This window comes from Podospora bellae-mahoneyi, chromosome 2 (genome assembly GCF_035222275.1).
Source record: "Podospora bellae-mahoneyi strain CBS 112042 chromosome 2, whole genome shotgun sequence".
NCBI classification, from domain to species: domain Eukaryota; kingdom Fungi; phylum Ascomycota; class Sordariomycetes; order Sordariales; family Podosporaceae; genus Podospora; species Podospora bellae-mahoneyi.
This window is the reverse complement of record NC_085881.1, coordinates 161075-182906: the sequence shown is the minus strand read 5'-3', so window position 1 is coordinate 182906 and position 21832 is coordinate 161075. Positions and strand designations below refer to the sequence as shown.

General features: G+C 53.5%; 14 protein-coding genes across 14 annotated transcripts; 8 read left to right on the top strand and 6 right to left on the bottom strand.

The window, feature by feature from the left end:
• QC761_001140 (uncharacterized protein) lies at nt 1-1233 on the bottom strand (the record flags this gene model as incomplete). Its single annotated transcript, XM_062871925.1, has 3 exons — nt 941-1233; nt 662-862; nt 1-534 (listed from the first exon to the last, which is right to left on the bottom strand). Exons 1-3 carry the CDS (start codon nt 1151-1153, stop codon nt 1-3), a joined length of 948 nt encoding a protein of 315 aa, XP_062734214.1. The 5' UTR covers nt 1154-1233.
• A 96-nt stretch (nt 1234-1329) lies between these two features.
• Nucleotides 1330-3708, top strand: QC761_001130 (uncharacterized protein). The gene is made up of 3 exons (XM_062871924.1): nt 1330-3236; nt 3306-3358; nt 3413-3708. Exons 1-3 carry the CDS (start codon nt 2655-2657, stop codon nt 3570-3572), a joined length of 795 nt encoding a protein of 264 aa, XP_062734213.1. The 5' UTR covers nt 1330-2654; the 3' UTR covers nt 3573-3708.
• A 173-nt stretch (nt 3709-3881) lies between these two features.
• On the top strand, nt 3882-4448 carry QC761_001120 (uncharacterized protein; the record flags this gene model as incomplete). The annotated part of the gene is made up of 1 exon (XM_062871923.1): nt 3882-4448. The coding sequence occupies one exon, from the start codon at nt 3882-3884 to the stop codon at nt 4446-4448; it is 567 nt and encodes a 188-aa protein (XP_062734212.1).
• An 87-nt stretch (nt 4449-4535) lies between these two features.
• QC761_001110 (uncharacterized protein) lies at nt 4536-5699 on the bottom strand (the record flags this gene model as incomplete). The annotated part of the gene is made up of 1 exon (XM_062871922.1): nt 4536-5699. The coding sequence occupies one exon, from the start codon at nt 5697-5699 to the stop codon at nt 4536-4538; it is 1164 nt and encodes a 387-aa protein (XP_062734211.1).
• QC761_001100 (uncharacterized protein) lies at nt 5175-6991 on the top strand (the record flags this gene model as incomplete). The annotated part of the gene is made up of 2 exons (XM_062871920.1): nt 5175-5880; nt 5944-6991. Exons 1-2 carry the CDS (start codon nt 5810-5812, stop codon nt 6989-6991), a joined length of 1119 nt encoding a protein of 372 aa, XP_062734210.1. The 5' UTR covers nt 5175-5809.
• A 500-nt stretch (nt 6992-7491) lies between these two features.
• On the top strand, nt 7492-8745 carry QC761_001090 (uncharacterized protein; the record flags this gene model as incomplete). Its single annotated transcript, XM_062871919.1, has 2 exons — nt 7492-7675; nt 7736-8745. 2 exons carry the CDS (start codon nt 7492-7494, stop codon nt 8743-8745), a joined length of 1194 nt encoding a protein of 397 aa, XP_062734209.1.
• On the bottom strand, nt 8721-9912 carry QC761_001080 (uncharacterized protein; the record flags this gene model as incomplete). The annotated part of the gene is made up of 2 exons (XM_062871918.1): nt 8721-8953; nt 9013-9912. 2 exons carry the CDS (start codon nt 9910-9912, stop codon nt 8897-8899), a joined length of 957 nt encoding a protein of 318 aa, XP_062734208.1. The 3' UTR covers nt 8721-8896.
• A 587-nt stretch (nt 9913-10499) lies between these two features.
• On the bottom strand, nt 10500-11121 carry QC761_001075 (uncharacterized protein; the record flags this gene model as incomplete). Its single annotated transcript, XM_062871917.1, has 2 exons — nt 10500-10866; nt 10994-11121. 2 exons carry the CDS (start codon nt 11119-11121, stop codon nt 10500-10502), a joined length of 495 nt encoding a protein of 164 aa, XP_062734207.1.
• Nucleotides 11122-11727: 606 nt separating this feature from the next.
• QC761_001070 (uncharacterized protein) lies at nt 11728-14715 on the bottom strand (the record flags this gene model as incomplete). Its single annotated transcript, XM_062871916.1, has 10 exons — nt 14108-14715; nt 13911-13939; nt 13749-13838; nt 13631-13684; nt 13171-13563; nt 12831-13097; nt 12250-12753; nt 12089-12186; nt 11922-12021; nt 11728-11858 (listed from the first exon to the last, which is right to left on the bottom strand). Exons 1-10 carry the CDS (start codon nt 14182-14184, stop codon nt 11728-11730), a joined length of 1743 nt encoding a protein of 580 aa, XP_062734206.1. The 5' UTR covers nt 14185-14715.
• On the top strand, nt 14116-15174 carry QC761_001064 (uncharacterized protein; the record flags this gene model as incomplete). The annotated part of the gene is made up of 2 exons (XM_062871915.1): nt 14116-14978; nt 15033-15174. The coding sequence occupies exons 1-2, from the start codon at nt 14704-14706 to the stop codon at nt 15172-15174; spliced, it is 417 nt and encodes a 138-aa protein (XP_062734205.1). The 5' UTR covers nt 14116-14703.
• A 309-nt stretch (nt 15175-15483) lies between these two features.
• QC761_001060 (uncharacterized protein) lies at nt 15484-17574 on the top strand (the record flags this gene model as incomplete). Its single annotated transcript, XM_062871914.1, has 4 exons — nt 15484-15733; nt 15795-16063; nt 16127-16989; nt 17049-17574. 4 exons carry the CDS (start codon nt 15484-15486, stop codon nt 17368-17370), a joined length of 1704 nt encoding a protein of 567 aa, XP_062734204.1. The 3' UTR covers nt 17371-17574.
• Nucleotides 17575-17988: 414 nt separating this feature from the next.
• Nucleotides 17989-19178, top strand: QC761_001050 (uncharacterized protein; the record flags this gene model as incomplete). Its single annotated transcript, XM_062871912.1, has 2 exons — nt 17989-18235; nt 18316-19178. 2 exons carry the CDS (start codon nt 17989-17991, stop codon nt 19176-19178), a joined length of 1110 nt encoding a protein of 369 aa, XP_062734203.1.
• Nucleotides 19179-19392: 214 nt separating this feature from the next.
• Nucleotides 19393-20195, bottom strand: LCL2 (Long chronological lifespan protein 2). Its single transcript, XM_062871909.1, has 2 exons — nt 19829-20195; nt 19393-19761 (listed from the first exon to the last, which is right to left on the bottom strand). Exons 1-2 carry the CDS (start codon nt 20067-20069, stop codon nt 19604-19606), a joined length of 399 nt encoding a protein of 132 aa, XP_062734202.1. The 5' UTR covers nt 20070-20195; the 3' UTR covers nt 19393-19603.
• Nucleotides 20196-20468: 273 nt separating this feature from the next.
• MRPL2 (54S ribosomal protein L2 mitochondrial) lies at nt 20469-21637 on the top strand (the record flags this gene model as incomplete). Its single annotated transcript, XM_062871906.1, has 2 exons — nt 20469-20709; nt 20784-21637. 2 exons carry the CDS (start codon nt 20469-20471, stop codon nt 21635-21637), a joined length of 1095 nt encoding a protein of 364 aa, XP_062734201.1.
• Between the last annotated feature and the right edge of the window lie 195 nt (nt 21638-21832).

Below are 21832 nucleotides of genomic sequence, written 5' to 3'. Positions count from 1 at the left end.
TCAAGAGCTTTCTTTCCCTCCTAGATACCTGTACACCACTCTGGAGTCCAAGCCCATGCAGTCCTCGGCCGCGCTGGCAGCTGTATAGACACCCAAACCAGACACACCGAGGACATTCTTGGCACCCACCTGCCGCGCCATGGCGATTGCCAGTCCCATGTCTTTCTTCATCAGCTCCACCCTGAATCCGCCACGGTAGCCATTGGACGAGGGTGCCTGTGGACAGACATTCGGAACAGGGTTAAACACATCACATTGCCGGTTCTGTGCCGTCCCAGACCCGAACACAGACGCAAGTATCGTGCGGTCGATACCGGCTCGCATGCCCATGTCCATGGCTTCTGAAGTGGCGATGGTGATGATGCCAGAGAGGTAGTTGTTGGACAGCTTTGCGGCTAGCCCCAGAGGTGGACCACCACATGGTATGGCTTGGCTGCCCATTTTCAGTAGCAGGTCCTTAAGACAAGATAGGTTGGTGTCTGCAGGCGAACAGCCCATGAAGAAGGCTATTGTGCCTTTGACTGCCCCTATTTGCTGTACGCGTCAGAAATTTCTTGCGAGCACTCATTTGAAAAGAAGATTGGCCCTACCTAGCACGCCTCCTTGACTGGGATCAGCGTCTAATACCAGCATGAACATGGGGCGCCAACTAACCAGATACCGGGCAGTCGTAGAAGAAACTGCGAGGTGCGATCTTGGAAATTTCAGACTTCACATGCAAAGAGGTTGCGGTGTCGATGGTTAAGCAGTCGATGAGTATTTTGGCACTGTCTGGACCCAGGGTGCTGGCAATACCGCTGTCTGGGTCAAGATAGACGGATCTCACGTGGATGCTTTCCGGGAGCATCGTGAATACCACAGTCTTGGGAAGCAAGCCCCCTGGTTATCAACAACAGCAAACAAACGGAGCAAGGTGATAATGGCGTTAGATTGCACTTACAGCATCCGACACAGCTGTCTTCGCACTGCTTGCTTCCCGAATGACATCTGGAAAACTGGTTTGGAGCTCCTGTGCAGGCCCATCCGCAATATCATAAGCCCGTATGACAATGCCTCGTCGAACTAGATTGGCTGCCAGGTTGGCTACCATTGGCTTGCCCATAGCGCCAAGCCCGATAAACGCTATGATGCTGTGATCTTCTGCGGATGACATGGTGGGAGATGATGCTGAGCAGGATAACAACGCGGATGCGGAAACTGGCCGGGTGCCGACCAAGAGAAAGGCTATGCGGGGAAGAAGTTGCCGGCCACCCAGGAGGGGTTGCTCTCTTTCCTATATATACCTGAGGTAGATACGCTGCTGTCTGAGGTACCTACCTGCTTTGTGCACCAGTTTCCCAGTATGGCTACAGGTACAGTTTGTGTTCATGCCCTCTCTGCAGGCCATTTCTGCCTGCTGGAGGAATATTTCATCGAACCTTGCCCGTCAGCTGGAAGCCGAAAGATGGTTCCTTCTCTATGCTTTTTGGTACAACCCACTCCATCCATCAGGAGAGCCACGACCAATATTCTCTTCGACTTGGGGGTAAGACGGGATCCCTCTTTATACTCGGAGCAAATTCGTCAACACATCAAAACTCGGCACCCCATGTCTACGAACCCCGATGTGACGAAGATTTTACAAAAGGGGGGTTTAAGGCCGAATGAAATTCACTTTGTCGTTCTGTCACGTGTGTGCTCCAATATTATTCATCACCCCCGGCTTGGATATCCATCTTACTTCAACCATGAGCAGGTACACTGGGACCACATTGGCTACCCGCCTGATTTTGCAAGTTCGGAATTCGTCATTGGTCACGGTTCAGCCGCTGTGCTTTCCGGGACCTCTTCGGCTTCTCTTAGGGGCAGCCACTCTTTCTTCGAGGCAGATTTGCTACCTGCCGGTAGAACAATCGAGCTATCTGACCCTAATATATCTCACCAAAGTAGCAGTGAGGCCGGGAAGCACGAAATCCAGAATCTGACACCCAACTGGACACAATGGCAGCCAATTCCGTCACTAGAGATCCCGAAAGCTCTCGATGTTTTCAACGACGGCTGTCTCTATCTCGTGGATACGCCAGGTCACTTACCAGGACATACAAATCTTCTTGCTCGAACAGAGAGCGGCTGGGTTTATCTTGCCGCTGACTCCTGCCATGATCGGCGGATCTTGCGCAAAAAGAAGGGGATAGGCGAGTGGACAGACGAGAATGGCAGGAGTTGCTGTATTCATCATGACCGGGCGAAAGCCGAGGAGACTATTGAGATGATCAGGGGGCTGGAGGCAAAGGGGGTCGAGATCATTTTCGCACACGATGAAGAGTGGGAGACAAGAAACCCGCTACGGTTTTGGGGAGCCTGATCATACCCCTTCATGGCATTGAGACCATCCCGCCTTGCAGCAGTCCCCGCACCATGAAACCATGGGTATTAACAGGACTGAAATGACATCGGCTATGTAGTCTGCGTGGGGGGTGTTTAGGCGGCGGCAGTTCAGCGTCCGTCCTATGCTCTGCCGATCCCAAACTGCCTATGAAGGGGCACGGGACTTAGTTATTCGTCCGACCCTTAAGATAATAATTGGCTATTTTTGAAAGGCGAATTTTATCCAACTTCTCTACCTCGTTCAATCTTACGATTCTCAGGATCCAGCATACTTAATTGCCAACATCATGTCTCGCCAGGCCCAGCAACAAGCGGCTAGAGATCGCTTTAATGCACTTCTGGGGCCTGCCACTTTCCATGAGGGCTGGGAATCCCTTCTAGCCCTTTCGCCGTCCTTCTTCAACGCAAGTGTGTCTCTTGCTTCAGTCCCGAGAAAGAATCTTCACTTGTCCTCCAAGAACCAAGCTTTGCTAGGCTTGGCAGTCGATAGTGCAGCAACTCACCTGTTTACTCCTGGCATCAGAACCAATGTTGCAGCCGCATTGAAAGAGGGAGCCTCAATAGCCGAGGTTGTCGAAGTTATTGAATTGAGCAGCACGCTGGGGATTCATGCTTGTAACATTGGAGTCCCTCTGTTGGTGGAGGTGCTCAAGGAAGAGGGGCTGCATGTCGCCGAGACAACAAAAGAGTTTGATCAAAGACAGGAGAAGCTGAAGGAAGAGTTTACCACTAAAAGAGGATACTGGCATACATTTTGGGAGGACTTTCTGAGGCTAGATGCAGACTTTTTCGAGTCATACCTGGAGTTCTCGGCGATGCCCTGGACTAAAGAAGTGGATGGAAAGGTAGGAGGTGCCTTGGAGCCAAAGGTTAGTACTTATTGCATGCTGAACAGGCACCCCCCTGAAGAAGTTGGTAGTGACACAGCAATACGATAGGTGAAGGAGCTAGTATACTGCGCTTTTGACTGCGCTTCGACACATTTGTACAAGTAGGTCAAGTGTTAGCTTCAGGAACCTGACACCTACTAACAAGTCCTAACTAGGCCAGGTCTGAAGCTACACATCAGAAATGCTTTGGGATACGGTGCTACTCCTCATGAGATTTTGGAAGTGTTCGAGATTGCCACACTTTTGAGCTTGCACACCGCTCATGTCGCTGCACCTATCATTTTGGAGTTGAATGCGCAGAAGGGAACAATTTGAGGGTGACAGATCTGATGACGGTTGCATATTATTTCAGGTTCGGAACCGATTACCGAGTGTTTCTGCTGCTTTCCTTTTCAGCCATTGATTAGGTAGTTTTTATTGATATACCCTGAAATATCCATGTTAAATAAATGCACGTGTGCGATACACATTTACTTTGATACTTTGTACCTTGCGGTATTACATGTCCAAGTATGAGTTTAAAATGGTGCGGTTCACTGCTGAATGAACCCCACTCGGGCATAAAAAGCATCTCCGAGTCTTGGAAAAGGACTGCACCTTCCCCCCTCACTTGAAGTTTTGATAATGCTTGCAATTTCTCGGCATCCTTTTCATTACCCTATTCCTTCGTCTTGCTATCAATTCCCCTTGACTTATTGCCTCTTGCCTTTCCACCTCCAAATCTACGCCAGTATCGGTTGTAAGATGTCGACCGATCCCAAGTTAGCTCCCCTCCATCGACAGCTCTTTGAAGAAGGCTTGAAGGTGCGACGCGAAGTAGTCGGAACCGAATATGTTGAGAATGCCCTGGAAAACGGATCGACCGAATTTTCCCGTCCCGGACAAGAGCTCGTCACGGAGTGGTGCTGGGGCTGGGCTTGGACACGCGGTGGCTTAACGAGGAAACAGAGGTCACTACTCAATATTGGCATGCTCATGGCGTTGAACCGAGCCCCCGAACTGGCTGTGCATATTCGTGGTGCAAGAAACAACGGCTTGACTGAGGTGGAAATCAGGGAGGCCATTCTACACTGCACGACTTACTGTGGTGTGCCGGCCGGGGTGGACGCCATGAAAGTGGCCGAGAAGGTTCTGAATGAGATGGCGGACAAGGGAGAGAAAGATAGGGAACTGGGTAACAAAGCAGTGTGATATCCGTCAAGAGTTCAGGGGCTCAGGCCTTAAGGGGTAACGGCTCCACTTTTGTTACAGTATGGTCAATAGGTACACGTTGCAATCTCAATCATCCAGTGACATGTCTATCACCAGCTTGCCGCCCTTTCCCTTCTTGTACTCCAGCACAAGATCGTTTAGTTTCTTCAAGGGGTAACTCTTGGTCCGTGCCTGGACATTATGCTCCGCCGCAAACATGACCATTTCCCTCAGCATCCTGTTGCTCCCTACAAGACTACCTCTGATAGAAATGTCCCTAAAGACCACGTCTCGGGCAGAAATATGAAACCCATTAGCGGGAAACGAAACCAGGATGCATCTTCCGTGAGCTCGAAGTAAAGAGACGCCATAGTCCATAGCTCTTTGGCTTTCAGGCAAGACTATGACCGCATCAAGGCCCATGTTGCCCCTGTCTTGCCTTTGATCCTCTTTCCCCATCTCCTGCACAATATCCTCGGCTTGTGAAATCCTCGCATCCACGATTCTCACAGAGAGGCCCTCTTTCTGGCGCAATGCTTCCGCAATCTCCCCTGATACATGCAACGGTTCATCCGCAATATCAACACCAATCACGCCCAGTCCCATCTTGGCCGCAAACTGGAGCCCAAGATGTCCCAGCCCACCACCGCACCCCATGATGCCCACCTTTTGTCCTCTTTCCAAACCGCAATTTTTAATGGCAGCATAAATGGTGAGCCCCGCACACATCAAGCTTGCTCCTTGGACTGCCGAAATGCTGTCTGGCAGCGATGTGACCTGTCGACTATCAACAATCGCGAATTCTCGAAACCCACCCGGGGTCGAGATTCCGTGGTTGCCCGCCGAGGCACAGTAGACACTGTATCCCCCACCGTCCACATAAATGTTTTTGTCGTTGTCTGGCTCGCGCGAGCATTCAAAACACTTTCCGCAGGGGTGGAATGAGCGACCTGGGACGCCGACCCGGTCACCGATCCTGTATTGAGATGATGAGTGCTCTGGGAGGGACACCACGACGCCTGAAAACTCATGGCATCCAATGTGAGGAAATGAAGGCGGGAAAGGGGGCATTTGGCCTTGGGCCAGCACGAGGTCTGTGTGGCAGTACGATGCAGCCAGGACTCTAACGAGCATTTCATGGGGGCTATCGGCTGTGAAACTCGGAAGCGGTAGTGTGGTGAGTCGATATAGTGCGTTGAACGATGGGAGGATTTGGGCTTTCATTTCGTTGGGGAGCATAGAGGAATCCATTCTGAATTTGAGCCAGTGAAGACGACTTCACAACTTTGAGGAGAGATGAAAACGTAAGGACGCGCTCGACTTGGCAGCAAATAGGTGATGCTACCTCCAACAAGTTCGGAATGCCGCTATATAGCTACAAGTCACAGCAGTACCTATCTGTGGTTTGGTGGGGCTGCTCTGCTTCCTCGGAGTCAGTAGTGTTTTCCGTAATTTCCCCCCCAATTCTACCAGTTGACTATCTTCTCACAGAAAGCGAAACAAAATCTTTTGGAGCAAAACTTGACTTCCATTTTCACTTTTTCGTCTCTTCCATTATGGAGTCCTCGCCAGGAACCGTCACGATCTCGGCCCTGGACGCAGGCCACCTCACACTGCCAGAGCGATTGTTCGTTACCGACGCTGACTCCGAGAAGCGTACCACTGTCCCTTCTCTCTCCTTTCTCATTCAACACTGCGCTCCTGGAAAAACAAGACCTACTCGGATGTTATTCGACCTTGGGGTAAAACGTGATATCGAAAGATACACCCCCTCTCAGCAAACACACATTGCTGAACGACAACCTGTTATTGTTTCTCCAGACTGCAGGGAGAGCCTGCTATCTGGCAGTGCCACCATCACTCCGAAAGATATCAACCTAGTGATGCTAAGTCATGTACACTGGGATCACGTTGGCACACCGGCAGACTTTTCCTCGGCCACCTTCCTCGTTGGTGCCGGCACCCTGGATCTCCTCAAAAATGGGGACGGTCCGCTCTACCCAGCTGATCTCTTCAACGACGACGAGTTGCCGTCCGATCGAACAATAGAACTACTGCCTGTTTCCCTGTCCGGGGTTGGAAGTGGTCGGCCCCAAAGGACACGGCCATCAGACTCAGCACTGGCTCGCATCGCGCCCTATTTAGATGCTGATATCTGGACCTGGAGGCCTCGATTCACCTTTTTGTCCACGTTGGACTTGTTCGGGGATGGGTCTGTCACGGTCATTGACACACCAGGTCATCTCCATGGACATGTCAATCTGCTTTGCCAGGTTGCCAACTCAAAGTATGTTTACTTAGGAGGCGATTGCTGCCATGACCCACGTATTCTGGCAGGAGACAAGGGGATTGCAGTGTATCCGGATGGAAGGGGAGGGCTGAGAAGCGTGCATGTTGACATCGGGGCTGCCGCCACCTCGCTTGACAGAATCAGAGACTTTGTTGAAAGCTGTCAACGGCCTGTTGAGACAGAAGTGGTTGTCGCTCACGACAGAGCCTGGAGGGAAAGAAACAAACACCGGTTCTGGCCGGGAAAATTGTAGCAGCCGCGAGCCATGTTTGTCGCATGTCGTACAGAAACGAGATAGTTCGGTTGAAGATAAACATGTGAGAAGCGCATCACCAATCACAGCCATCTTGTACTACTAACAAGCATATGTCGTCAAACTGTGGCGGTGAGCTAGTTCCTGCCCGTCAATTCCGCCTACCCGGTTTTCGCTTCTCGAGCCCACGATAATGGTGCCACCTCGGAAATCTGGTGTTTGGTCTTCGCGGCACAGAGCTCGATTCTATCATCCAAGACACTGCAAGGTGACGCATGAATCACCCGTCTGCTCTTGCTGCATTGCAGACGTGGGGGATATGCAGCGTCTTCTGATCCCCCTCATTCCCAGCCATACATACCATCTACATGCCGAGCAGACGGCTCTGGGCCACAGATCGGCAGTTATCTTCTGGCAATGGTTTTCCACGGAACAGGACGGGACGGATCGGGTTTTTTTTTAGGAAATGTGGTTGTTTGTCAAACCACAGGTACATGTAGATGTCTATCGGAAGTCGTTGTTTCTCGTGGTGTTGGTGTTGCATTCACGGCGACCTTTTGAGAACATCACTGAAGCCCCTCCTCTCTCGGCCAGAACACCATTTAGTGTGGCGAGCAAACATCATTACTTTACCAGCATCAGGTTCTACCATGTCATCTCCCAAGGATACGGTGGCGTTTATCGGTATGTTTATCATCCCGCTGAATGGCGTAGCCCCAAGGGGTCCTAATGAAAGCAAACCAGGTCTGGGCGTGATGGGTTATCCCATGGCCAGGAACCTTCGGGCTGGTCTGGGTTCTGACAAGACGCTCCTCATCTGTGACGTCAACACCGATGCTCTCGAGAGGTTCATGGCTGAGGTCTCAGTTTTGGGGAGAGGTCCAGTCCGGATTGCACAAAATGGATTCGAGGCAGCCAAGCAAGCTGTAAGATGCCACCGGCCGTCGTTGGCTGCATGGGTGAAACGTTTCACTGATAAAATTGTTGCCAAGGACACGGTCATCACTATGCTTCCAAACTCTTCGTCCGTTCTAGCCGTTTATCTCGATGCGTCCACTGGAATACTCCCGGCACCCCCCGAACCTTTGGACCATAACGCCTGTGGCTCAAAGCTGCTCATGGAATGTGGCACAATAGAGTCGTCAACAATTCTCACCGTCTCTCGCTCCATACCCGAGAACCGGGCAACCTTTGTGGATGCTCCTGTGTCCGGCGGTCCTATGGGAGCTCAGAGTAAGTCCCTAACTTTTATGGTCGGCTGTCCACCACCGCTCTCCGCCTCTGTGTTTCCCCTCGTCAAGTCGTTTCTGCGTCATATGGGTGATCCAGACGGTATCTTCCTTTGCGGAGACGTTGGAGCCGGCACGGCATTCAAAATCATCAATAATTACCTGTCAGCTATAACGTCGCTGGCTGCATCCGAAGCTTTAAACATAGGAGTTAAAGCTGGGTTAGATCCCCGGTTACTGACTCAAGTAATCAATGCCTCCGGGGGTCAGTGTTGGGTCACAAGCAAGTCAAACCCGGTACCAGGTGTTCAAGATAATGTTCCGAGCACCAGGGAATACGAAGGGGGTTTTAGGATAGAGCTTTGTGCCAAAGTGTTGAGAATGGGCTCGAAGCTGGCCCGGGATGTGGGTGCGAGAACAGTGCTGGACGAACCTACACTGAATGCGTTTAGTGAGGCGATGGAGGACGAGAGATACAAAGGGAAGGATGCCAGGGCCGTGTTCAAGTGGTTGAATGATCAATGAGCATGTCTTTCAACTGTACCTACGTACCCCTATTTCCTACTCTTGGTAACAATTCTAGCTAAACTACCTATCTGGGTAGTTACAAGTCAACATGTGTCTATGCTCCTCGAAAACCCCTCTCTCCTCCCCAGCCTTGATTCCTTCCATAACGTTACCACTTGAGAACCTTTTGCGGAAAGAACTCATCAATCAACTCCATGTAGTAAGGCTGTATTCCATCTTTTGTTAGCAGTTTTCCTTCTGGCTGAGAAACACGGGAAACCATACCTTCATCTTTTCCACATCCGGCTCCTCGTCCGTCTTGCTATACAAATCATAAGGATTGAACGCCTGCACCGCCCTCAACAGCACCTCGTCACCGTCAGCCATAAACTCTTTGTATGCGCCCTCGTGATGCCACGGGTAGAAGCTGTGGTACCGAATCATGGCCAACGCCTCTCTGGGCAAGACGCTTTGATCCTTGAGCACCAGGTAAAGGAACTCATCGTGCCCCCAGCTCATCATGAACTGATCGATACCTTTCCCGGGGGTGTAGATCCCATTCTTGGTCCCATAGATGGGGTGTTCGCGGTCGGGATTCTGCCCGAACGCCTCGGCAAAGACACACTTTTCATCCCATTTGCAGCCGACAGGGAACGTGTCCCCCACGACGTCCCACTGCCCCGTCGAGCACCCTTTGAAGAACAGCATGAGCTTCCCCAGGTCGTGAACTAGCCCCGTGACTTGCATCCACCTCGGCTTCCCGTCCCTCCGAATGGCCTCGGCACTCTGCAGCAGGTGTTGGATCTGGCTCAGGTCGGTGTCGGGATCGGAATCATCAATCAGGGTGTTGAGCCGCTCCATAGCCTGCCAGATGGTCATCTCCTCCCGCTTCCTCTTGGGGTCAAAGAAGTGCGCCCTCATTCTCAGATTGTGCTCCACCGTCTGCCGGGCATGCTGCTCCGAATAAAAGTCGCGCACGCGCTCACAGGCCGTTTCATACTGGCGGAAAGAAGCCTTGTCTTTGGCCACGTCAAATTTGGACTCCGAGTCGTAGGCTGTGATGGGCGACGAGAGGCCCTTGAGCTTGTTGACCTTGTCGACGGCATCAGAGATGACTTCCAGAGCCGCACCGTCAGCCAGCAGCAGAGGCAGCTGCTCGGAAGCGTAGATCGCCGAAGGGGCCATGGACCGGTGTGCTGGGCGCTGCAGCTCAAGAACCGCTTAGTATGTGATTTGTCACCTGTAATCACCCGGAGTCTCTGTTTTGTGTGTGTGCGAACTGTGACGGGATAGTCAGCCAGAAAACGGAACGAGGGATTTTCACAGTGTGAGCCACCACTTACCAGACCGGGGAGTCTTCTCTCTCGATGTGACCCGGGCTCACGAGGTCGTGATGAGCAACGCAGCAAGGCAAACAGGCGAACTACCTAGCAGGCGGTCATGTGGTGTGGGCTGTGATAGCAACGACGCCCAGTGCCAACAGAGAAAGCCACTGCAATCCTTCATGGACGGAGCACACCGCATTTTATACCCCCGAACAGCCACACCTCGATCGATCATGAGCCACTAGGCGGTAACGACGGCAGCATGCCCAGCCCAGAGCGGAAAGAATGTCACTCAAGAGTCAATGGGAAATGCATGATTGCTCACCGCACAAGCCCAAACGAAGTGTCAGTCACCACCTGGGAAGGCATCTGGGAAAAAGAAGCATACCGACGAGGCTAGTGTGACGGACATGAGCAGGAGGGGTGGTACTGAGACACAGAGAAGGACTACACGAAAAAGAAAAGAAGATCAGACCATGGAGAAATTCGGTGTCGTGAACACAGGTATGTTTGCCTCGAGGGGTGTGCGTCCACAGTGTGGACGCTGGCATTTGGACTCATAATAGGGTACGGGGACATCGCCGGTGCGCCAATGTTTGCTTCGGCAGGCGGTTTGCTCCAACTCGACATTGTCTTGGTCTTTGGGGGGTATCCGGGCACCTGCATGAGCGTGTATGTGTGTAGAAGTCTCCAGGCTGGGAGGACAGGACGGATATGCACCTCGGTTTCCATCATCGAGATAAGATCTCCCCAGCCGTTCGGAAGATCCCACACCCTCCCAAGACAGTACCATGCGTCTCCCGTGACCGTCGTCCTGTGCCCTCTCTACCTGATGAACCCCTTCCCGCGATCCCGGGATGCGGGTACTTCCCAGCAATTCGGCACACATCGGCTGAAATTGCTCAACAGGATGTTGAGCATTCTAGGAACAGGAAACTTACCCCGGTAGGTCAGCCGGACTCTTGGGCTCCCATCCACAGTTCGGAAGAAACATGCTAGATTGCTCGGAATCGGGCAAAACTGCGCGAGGAGGGGAGGGGAGGGGGGACGCTTGAGCAGCCAGCCTCATCACCGACCCCGGTCCCCGGTCCCTGGTCGGGAGCACTGCTTGGACGCATGCGCCCCGCACCACCAAGTCCTAGGTAGTGGTATGGGGGGGACAAACATACACTACGCTTCCTGCAACATGCGGGCAGGCAGCATTAATAGTAGCGATGGCAAACCGTTTCCTCTGCCCTGATTTCTGTGTCCATCACGCGCCGCCACCCGTTTTCTTTTTTCCCGCACTAGGAGGTCCACGTGATAACCGAGCTCGCCCATTCATTCGAGGTTCAGCCTCCTATGCGTAGACGTAGACGAGTTGCGGCCCGACGTTGGGTGGCACCCGCAAAAGAGCGGCGAGCTGCACCTCGAGATGAAGGCGACCAAAGGTGCCTTACACGTGCGGTAGACATGCATTAGCTTCTGGTGTTGTTGATTCACAGGCTGACCTGATCTCGTAGCTAAGTGCCGATTCCACTGACCGACACAGCAGTGACGATCGGCCTAGTTGAGAAAACTACTCCTCCTGCCTGAACTCCAAGACACACGCAGACTGTCCATTCCCTCTTGTCCCATCCACACAGTACATTTGACCTCGTCTTGAAAGGGCCGCAGACATGTGAATTAACAAGCCTTATCGCCAGCGCCAGGCTTTCTTCATCTGTTGCTGGACCTCCAACGTGGGACGAGCATGGTCTTTCTCGGTCTGTTCGAGAATAGCCAGCATGGCAGTCTGGTCCTGGAGCCTGCTGAACAGGTGACCGACTATTCGACTGTTAGCAAGCCAGTCCTCCACAACCGAAAGGCAAAAGGGTTTGAAATTCTTACAGGCTGCAATTGCCATGCAGGCAGTGAACATGCTTGGAGCTATGCTCTTGTTTCCGAGCCCAATGCCACAAATTTCTCGCACCAGTGCCTGAACGTGATTCTGCCAAACAAGTGTCAGAAGAGCTAGGTCATCTTTCGTCTTATAGGGTGTCCTTGACATGACCTACCGTCAGCGCTTGGGCCTCATCCATCGAGGCCATCCCATGCCTTGGCTTGTTATAGAACAGAAAGGCTGAGGCGAGAAGAAAGTGTTGCATCCCGATAACTGCGGCAACATTCGTAGTTAGCTTCAGGGACAGGAGCTCGAAACATGCGTCGTGCGCCTCACCTTGGCAGCTTCTCAGATACCAAATCTCTGGAAAGGGCTTGGTATTGTCGTTTTCTTTGACGTAGGGCACCCAAAAGTCAGATTCCTCCCTCAGCATGGCCAGCTTGTTGCTGTCTCCCCTCCCCATTCGGGCCGCCCAATGTTCATTTTCTTGGACGAGCAGCTCCCACCGCTCAGACGTGCGGTTCGCCTGGTCACCATGGCAAAAGTTCAAAACGTTGGCGCAGTGCACTACAGCCCTGTTGGCCCAGTAGTAGTCGTCTTCAATATCCTCGTATGGATCTTTGCTGGGCAGCGCGGAGACCAGGCTGAGCTTTACCGTGGCCTTTTTCATGACAGCATAGTATATATCCTGCCGCAAACCCACCCAAAACGACGCGGCGGCCAATGTTCCCGGGGCGAGGCCCTTGTGACGGGAGACATAGCTGTTTGTATACCCGCGAATGCCCGTGAGATGCACGTGGCTTTTGACATCTTTTTCGTCCATCACGAGAGTTTGGGACTCTGGAACCATGTCAGCATGTCCTTGGTTCTGCTATGCCATGATCTCTATCTCTAGATGCCCAATATTCATGACGTACCTTGCATTTCCTCCATGACTCTTAGAATGATGGCTGCAGCGAAGCAGTTCTCAGCCAACCTGGGCTCGCGGTTGACCAGCACCGCGAGACCCCCGCACTTGCTGATCTTGTTGATGTTTTCAATGCACCGGAAAGCATAGACCTGAGCCTGCTCCTCGTAATAGGATCGACAGGTATTGGCTTGATGCCGGGCAGATAACGCCAACATGGCGTCTCGCAAGATGGAAGACTTTGCCGCCCTACGGGGCACTTCAATCTGGAATGATTCTGTTCTCCGGTGTTAGCTTTTGCTTTGCACTGGACACCAGGGCGGGAATTGAAAAGGTCACGGCGCACATACGGTTTGGATCGCACAGGTCGAGCCAGAGGGCCAGGTTTTCAACAAAGTGACGGATGAGATGGCCTTCGGTACCCTGTGGTAGCGGCCATTTGGAAGGCTCCTCAACGCCGAGAAGAGAGGGTTGGACCGCAAACGGCTGTTCTTCTACAGCAGACTGGTGCCCGTCTACAGCGAATCTGGTGACAATGGCAAGATCACTGGGAGAGTGTCTAGACTCGGGCGGGACTGAGGATTCCTGGGAGAGGGTAGCAGATGGCGGGGCTGTCGCTCCTCCTGGCGAGGTAAGCTCTGGCGAGGCAGCATAGTTCAACAAGTCGGTATCAAAATCTTCAGCGCCGCTTTCCGGGCTGGACTGATCATGCCCGACTGTCGTGGTCTCATCGATCCAAACATCTTTTCCAGCCGCAGCCGTCGTTAGCACCAAGGCACTCTCTGCCAGCACCCAGAAGGACTGACATACATCGTTTTGGAAACCTGACCCACTTCTGTTTCCTTGTGAATTTAAACTTGCCATCTGCAGGCAGTCTGTCAGCCTCAGATGATGTGTGAAATAGAGTAGAGAAAGGGCAAGAACTTACTCTCGGTGTTGACACGGATCTTGAGGCCGGTTGGACGACAGGCCCGGCCTGAAGTTTGGCAGCGGCCACATGTGGGTGTTACTCGATCACCTATAGTCTGCTCGTCAATACTTGGCCGTGCATATGGGAGATGTTGCGGGCTGCTGCACTGGCCGGACTAACATTTCAGATGCTGCTCCCGACAGTTGATGCTGTTATGGTTGCGTGGGTTTGTTAGTCTGGGCAAAACAGAAGAGGGGACGGGATCGGATCAATCAGATCATATCAGATCGGATCGGATCGGATCAGATCAGATTAGATCAAATCAAACCAGATCCGTGGGCTCCAAAAAGAAGACAAGGAAGAAGGAACACACGCACCAGCCAAACTTGGCCAGACCGGGTAGGGCGCCGGGAGACGAGCCGGAGGCGGAGGTGCTCGTGCTTGGAGATGCCATGCCTGCCCACAGCACTGGCGATCGGAGGCGGGACGGGGGGGAGGGTTCTGTCTGGGCTCCAGCTGTCGGTGGCCGCGAGAAAGCCGAAACTCACACCAGCAGGAGAAGCGCAAGCATGCTCGGCTCTGTGCGACGGGCGGGACGGTGGAGCCGTGGGCAGTGGAGGGTGGAGAGAGGAGATCCTGTCGGGGAGGTGGAGTATGTTGCTGCTGCTGGTGCTGTTGTTGTGGTTGTCGAGAATGGAATTTGTCGAGCGAGAGAAACTGCGAGAGAAGGCTGGAGAGAAGAGAAGCTAGACAATACGAGACCCGAGCTTGCACACACGCGCGGCTTGTGGTTTGTGGCTGATATCCTCACCCAGCCAGGGGAAATGGCGCCCGATGAGATGGAATTACAGGCTTGTTGCAGCTGCCAGCAGCAGTGGCAGACTGGGGCGATAATGCAAGTAGTGGTCTGGACAAAGAAATGGAAGATGGAAAGAACCGTGGAAGATTGATGATGGACCTAATGTAAGCAGATATGTCTGTGACAAGTAAAAAAAGAAAGTCAGACTGGGCTGGCTGCTGCACCTCCATCCCACCTGGCATCAGTCTGCGTTTCTCGATCGGGTCCCGAATCACGATGCGGGGAAGGGCGCCACAGCGCTCTCCATATGGCACTACCATCTTGCATCTTCCATATTCCATCTTTCATCTCCCATCCTTCTTCCCCTTTCGCTTTGCATTCCCACACACCGCCGCGGTCGTGACAGACGCCTACCCAGGTACACATTTACTCTATACTAGGGCCTGGAGGTATGGCACCTTACCTTGGGTATCGGGTAGACACTCGACACTAACAGAGCGCAGGTACATAGAGTCTAAAACGGCGCCCGACTGTTACCTTGGCCAAGATTGGCCCAGTACCTCCAGGTTGAATGCCTCCCTCCAGGTACCCAACATATGTTTCAGCATGCATCTCTGTCTGGAAAAGGGCACAAGGGGCAGCTAGGAACCAGATGCTCGGATGGAATCATGGCAGGGGGCTCCAGGTTCCCTGCCTATGCGAGTCTGCAACTCCATCCAGTCTATTTACCCCGCTGTAACCTGCCAAACACTCCACAGCGTCACACCTGGGCTCCTCTGCGATTGGATTGTGAATTATTTTTCCGTGGAGTTTGTGCAAAGTCGGGGGGCGATGGATGAAAATGGATCGGCAGTCAACGCGGCGAAGGCACGCGACTTTTAAAAAGTCCTTTTCTCCTTCATGTGAGCGAGCTCGTCGTTCTTTGGTAGCTCCAACTCTTCTATATCCAACACCATGGCGTCCAGTATGGCTTCGGATGACAAGCCCACGCCTTCTCAGGCCGCGGCTGGCGATGAGAAGGGTGCTGGCCATTTCACGGCGGCCGACCGCGTGATCCACGGTGCCAGGATGGCCACCGAAAAGGAACAAAACATGACGTTGCTGCAGGGAATCAAGCTGTATCCCAAGGCCATCGCCTGGAGCCTGCTCATCTCGACATGCATTGTCATGGAGGGATATGACATTTGCCTTGTCAACAACTTCTGTAGGTGCCCGCTCCGTTCATCGTGCAAGGCGGCTGGCTGACCACAAGGGCTTTCCCGCAGACGCCTTTCCTCAATTCAACCAAAAGTACGGGGAACAGCTGCCCAACAGCGAGAAGTGGGAGGTGCCGGCCCCGTGGCAGGCCGGTCTCAGTAATGGCGCCATGGTTGGTGAACTGATCGGACTGCTCATCAATGGCTGGGTGTCTGAGCGGTTTGGTTACCGGTGGACCGTCATCGCATCCTTGATGGTTTTGAACGGGTGGATTGCTCTCTTTTTTACGGCGCAGAATGTTCAGACTCTCCTGGCTGCCGAGATTCTGTGCGGTGTAGTAAGGTTGCCCCAGATCGCAGGAGGAGCAAGAGACGCTGACAGTTTAATGATGTGGTCGTAGCCCTGGGGCATCTTCCAGACTCTTACCATCACTTACGCCTCCGAAGTGTGCCCGGTCGCTATGAGAGGCTATCTGACAACCTACGTCAACTTTTGCTGGGGACTGGGCCAGCTCATCGGCATCGGAGTCATCATGTCCATGCTGGACAGGCGGGACGAATGGGCCTACAGGATTCCCTACGCGCTGCAGTGGATGTGGCCGTTACCCCTCGCCGTGGGCATCTTCTTTGCCCCCGAAAGTCCCTGGTGGCTCGTTCGACAAGGCAAGTTGGACGAGGCTAAAAAGTCCCTGCTGCGTCTGACCAGTCTGAATCGGGAGGTGGACTTTGACGCCGACGAGACAGTCGACATGATGGTGCACACGACGGCTTTGGAAGAGAAGACGACGGCCGGCGCCAGCTACTGGGACTGTTTCAAGGGACATGACCTGAGACGGACAGAGATTGTCTGCATGGTGTGGGCCATCCAGAACCTGAGCGGCAACTCCTTCTCCAACTACTCGACCTACTTTCTGAAGCAAGCCGGACTGGGCGAAAGACAAGCCTACGGGTTTGCGCTCGGTCAGTATGGAATCAACATGGTGGGTGTGTTCAGCGCTTGGTTTTTGATGAGCCGTGGCATCGGTCGGCGGTCGCTCTACCTATACGGGCTGTGCGGCTTGTTCGTCATGCTCATGGTTCTTGGCTTCCTCGGACTGGTGCCCGAAGAGCAGCGGAAGCAGGGCGCCATTGCGACGGGCAGCATCATGCTCGGATGGGCTCTCACGTATCAAAGCACGGTTGGAACTGTCTGCTACTCGCTAGTCAGCGAGATCTCGACCAGACGGCTGCAGATAAAAACTGTTGCCCTTGGCCGTGTTCTCTAGTGAGTAACCCCCGGTGCAAGCTTTCACGCACACTTGTCTCATAACTGACGAATGACAGCATTATCGTGGGCATCATCACTGGGGTGCTCACCCCATACATGCTGAACCCAGGGGCCTGGGACTGGGCCAACTATGCCGGTTTTTTCTGGGGTGGATCGTGTTTCTTATGCATCATCTACACATACTTTCGGGTACCCGAGCCAACCGGACGCTCCTTTGCCGAGCTGGACCTTCTCTTTCAGAAGGGAGTCAGCGCCCGCAAGTTTTCCTCCACCAAGGTGGACGTCTTTGAGGACGAAATCAACGACGGGCTTGTGGATAGATTCCAAGCCCAGAGGGGGCCAGATGATGCCAAAGTAACTGGGGGGAAGGCGGCATAGTCGTCTTGATTTATGTGAGAAGGGCGTGCTTTGTTGATGGTGTGATGCCTTATGAGTGACGGAGGGAAGGGTTGTACTGACAGCCCGTACACCAACAACTATGGAAGTTGACGGAAATAGGCGGGGTGGCTGCCAGATACGGATCTACACACACTAGTTTTATGTGTATATAATATATAGTAGTAATGTTTTAAGTTCATGAGTTTTTCTGGTGTCCGGAAGAGCAGGGCGCTGTGGAAGCATTAGAATATGACGTATTTCGAGGCTCTCCCTTTGAAGGTTTTGACGCAGGACCAGTCAGGCCATTTTTGGTACATTATGTGCATTATGTATGCGTCGAGGGCCCAATGACGTAGCCACCATGCTTGTACATACCTTGTAAGGAGAGGAAGCTCTGATTACCTCCAAAAGAAACACAGACTGAGAGACAGCAGCTATCTAGCCTGTCAACTATCTATGAATGAATAACTGGTATCTTGATCGTCGAGCTCACGGTTCAAGGCTCTTGAAAACAGTGAGTAGGTATCTAATGGCCGTTGACAACTGCCTGGTAGGACCATCGAAAGGCTTGGCAGCTGCAGATGACCCCACCTAGGGAGAAGGGTCACCCCACCTCTCATGAGCAACGGCCACGGCCACCCCCCATGCCGCTGCCTGCCACTGGCCACTGCCACTCACCAGTCAAAGACAGACAACCCGCCCTATTCCATCATCTACGACGACGAGCTGTTTATTTCCAACTCAGCAACCCGCACGCACATTCAAGCCGACCAAGACCTCACAAGGACAGCAAACAAGCGCCGAGCCATGTCGACAAGCCCGACATCCCATACCCCGCCTAGTCACAATGCTCCGCGACCGAAAGGTATGTCCTGTTTCCTAGTTACCTTGCCCTGCGCTTCTATGTCCAGCCCCCTACTAATCACCATGTTTCTCTGAGAACAGGCATCTTGAAGAACTCGTACCGCGGCTCCCCTCCCATCTCGCCTGTCGACCAGCCGACTCCCAGCTTCCCACACAGCCACACTCCTGACCACCCCCTCACCCCCAAGGAGGCCAAAGAGCTCACCATTGTCAACACGCAATACAATGCCGGACACCGCCGCTCCTCGTCTGCGGCCGGCACTCGTCCGGGCGTCTTTCGTGCCCGCACACCATCATCGGCCCATGGGGGCGACTCGGAAGAGCAGAGCCAGCGTCTCAAATGGGACGAGGCCAACCTCTACCTCACCGAGCAAGAGCGCACTGCCACCATGAAAATCAACGAGCCCAAGACCCCTTACGCCAAGCATTATGACCCATCCGAAGACCCTTCCGACGACGACGCCGTCGAGATGCCGGAGCCGCTGGACCCAGGCAGGATTGATCTGGACCGTGTCGACGGCGTACCCCCTACCCATCACGGCTCCAAGCACAAGACAGGCACCGGTGGGACTCCAGGATCGACAGAGGATGACATTCCCGGCCTGTCGCTGGGTGAGCCCGAAGAGGAGGTGCCCGAGCACGAGTTTGGTGATTTGGCCAGCAAGAGACCGAGGGCGGTGCACGTGGACAGCAACGGGAGCATGCATGACACGGATGGGGAAGAGTATTTGGTGGGTATGAGCGCCGAGGAGAGGGAAAAGCATCGCAAATTCGAAGAGCTCAGGAAGAAACATTACGAGATGAAGAATGTGGCCTCGTTGCTGGGGCATCCTGAGGACCTGGAGGATGCTGACGAAGGAGAAGACGACGAGGATGACGATGAGACCAAGAAGGTGCCACCGGTTCCTGCGGTGCCTACTGCAGGAACCCAGGGAGGTTTATAAACAATTGCAAGCGTTATTTGTCTCTTATTCATTTTCTGTTTTCTCTCCCTCTTTTTTTCTTTTTTTGTTTTTTTTTTTTTGTTTTTTTGCGATTCGCTGTCCTCGACGGCGGGGCTGTGGAGATGAATCATGACGGGGAGCATTTGTCGTAGGCACGCTGGACATGAGGAATGGTGGTTCTATGCATATTCAACTTGTCTCTAGGGCAGGGAGGTATATTTGACGGTCTAATTCCATTGCTTTCGTTGCGCTTCTTTGTTCTTCAGGCTGTATATGGCCACTGTCTATGACCCATGCCAACTACCTTACTCCAATTCCCAGCGCACCAGTTACGCTCCATGCCTGTCCTGTTTGCGCCAGGTCATTTAGTTGTGAGAAATGGCGCGACCCGTGCTGTGTCTGTGACTCTGCTCTATGGTCATTCTTCAGAGCAGCCCCTTGCGGGCTAACTCGACCTTCCTCGCCGCCTCTCCGGCCTTGAAGCCTCCGTGGGACACACATATCCTTTGACCCTCAGCCAGTTCAACCTTTTCTTCGTGCGCAGGCCAGGGGCAAGGGCAGTGGTGGGGGAAGTGTACACAGGCTGTTAAAAGACGGATTAGCGAGCAATCCCACAAGGTAGGCTGACAATGTTGGAAATGGCAACATACCAAGCGTATCGGGACAGAGGTAGTTGTCGCAATAAAGACGGGCATACTGGGCGCGATATCCTGCCCCATCGCTCGGCGCATTCTGCTGTTGTCGCTGGTGCCCGCCATGACCGTGACCGTGATGTTGCTCCTGTTCGCCGCCACCACCGCCGCCAAACATTTGGTCAAAGAAGCCAAACTGCGCTGAAATGGGAGTGAGCATGGTCGCGAGGGCGAGCAGAATCAAACTAAGGGAGCGCATGTCGAACGTGTAGGAACTGATGGGCAGTGCGAGTGGTCAAGGGGAGGATTCTAATGTTCAATGCGAATGGCGCAATCTCCCCATTGGAAGGGATCAGGAGTTTGAGGTCATCATGGATTCGGACAGCTGGTGTGTTAGTCTTATCTTATCAGTAACCAACTGGTTGGCTCTGGCAAGGTCTTGGCAGGAACCTGAATGATGACTAAGCATGGAAAACTTGCACCCCGGCAAGTCACCCACCAGTGCCGAGCAAGCTACGGACAAGGTCCAGGAAATACTTTATACCACACCGTCGTCGCCCGTCAGTCCCGCACCGACCGACCCCGTCATTTTGCCTCACCGATCTGCCAGCAGTGAGCGTGCGATTGGCCGTGACCAGTCCGCTGCAGAGAGGTTCCAATGAGCTTCGTACAGCTGCAGCGGCCCCTTCAGAGGGGGGCTGCTGCCTCTTTGCGTGGCACCACCACCACGACTACTGTCGCCGGTCTCGAAGAGCGATTCACAAGGCTAAGGATCACGCTGCAACAGACCAATGCCGCCCTCCAGGGAACACGTTATGCCTCGGTCAAGTCGCAGGGTGCCTACAGGATCCCTAATAAAAAGACAATAGCCAAGAAGATGGGCGCCAAAAAGACTGGTGGTATGTTGACGAAAAAGCAGGAGGCTATGGAGCGGGGGAGACTGCGCCGGTAACTAATCTCTGGCGCCCGCTAGATCAATATGTCATTCCCGGCAACATCATCTACAAGCAGCGTGGTACAATATGGCACCCAGGCGAGAACACAATCCTCGGAAGAGACCACACCATCCACGCTGCTGTTGCTGGCTACGTCAAGTACTACCGCGATCCCGCCCGTCACCCAACACGCCAGTACATTGGCGTCACCTTCAACCGTGAAGACAAGCTCCCCTATCCCCCGGGCGCCCCCCGCCGGAGGAAACTCGGGTTGGTGGCTGTCCCCCGCAAGACCGAAGAGGCCCCAGCCACCCCCGATGCTCTCTCGCCCAGCGGCATTCCCCTAGCAGTTACTCGTCTTCCGCAAATAGAGATGCGAGAGGAGACGGCTCCAGAACCGGTCGAGGCCGCCGTCAGAGAGCCCGAAAAGACACCGCTCAAGGACGGCAACTCGATCATCTCCGCCCTCATCAAGGACAAGCTTCACAAGAGACGGTTGCAACAAGCCGCCGCCGAGAAGGAAAAGGAGCGCTTGAAGAAGGAGTCCGAGATCCGCATGAACACGCGTGTGTTGAGACTGCAGGACGACTACAGCTATCGTGAGAGCAACTGGGAGATTGGTCGCCTGGTGGGTGACGTGGGAACCATCCCAGGATCGGAAAAGATGGATTCCCGAAGGGCCAAGTTCCGCCTGCGTCGCAGAAAGAGAATGTGCAGCTTCAACGCCATCAAGAAGCGCAAGGCTGCCAAGGCTCAGCTCAGGGAGGAATACAAGGCTCGCGTGCGGGCAAACCGTGAGAAGAGGATTGCCGAGAGACGCGCGTTTGCCGCCAAGGTCAAGGCTGGTGCTGCTGCGAAGGGAGGAGACGCTTCCGGAAAGGTTGAGGCGTGAACCATCTGTAATGATAGGAAATGAAATGTACATTATTGTCAAGAGTAAAGCATGAGGGGAAAGTGGAAGCATACTCTACTGGCATGCGTCTCATTCCCTCCCCCCCTTGTTGAGCATTTTGCGGACCTGGATGCAGGGGACTCAAGAGGATGGGGTATTGGAATGTGAAGAGCCCGATAGGGACAACATCTCGCC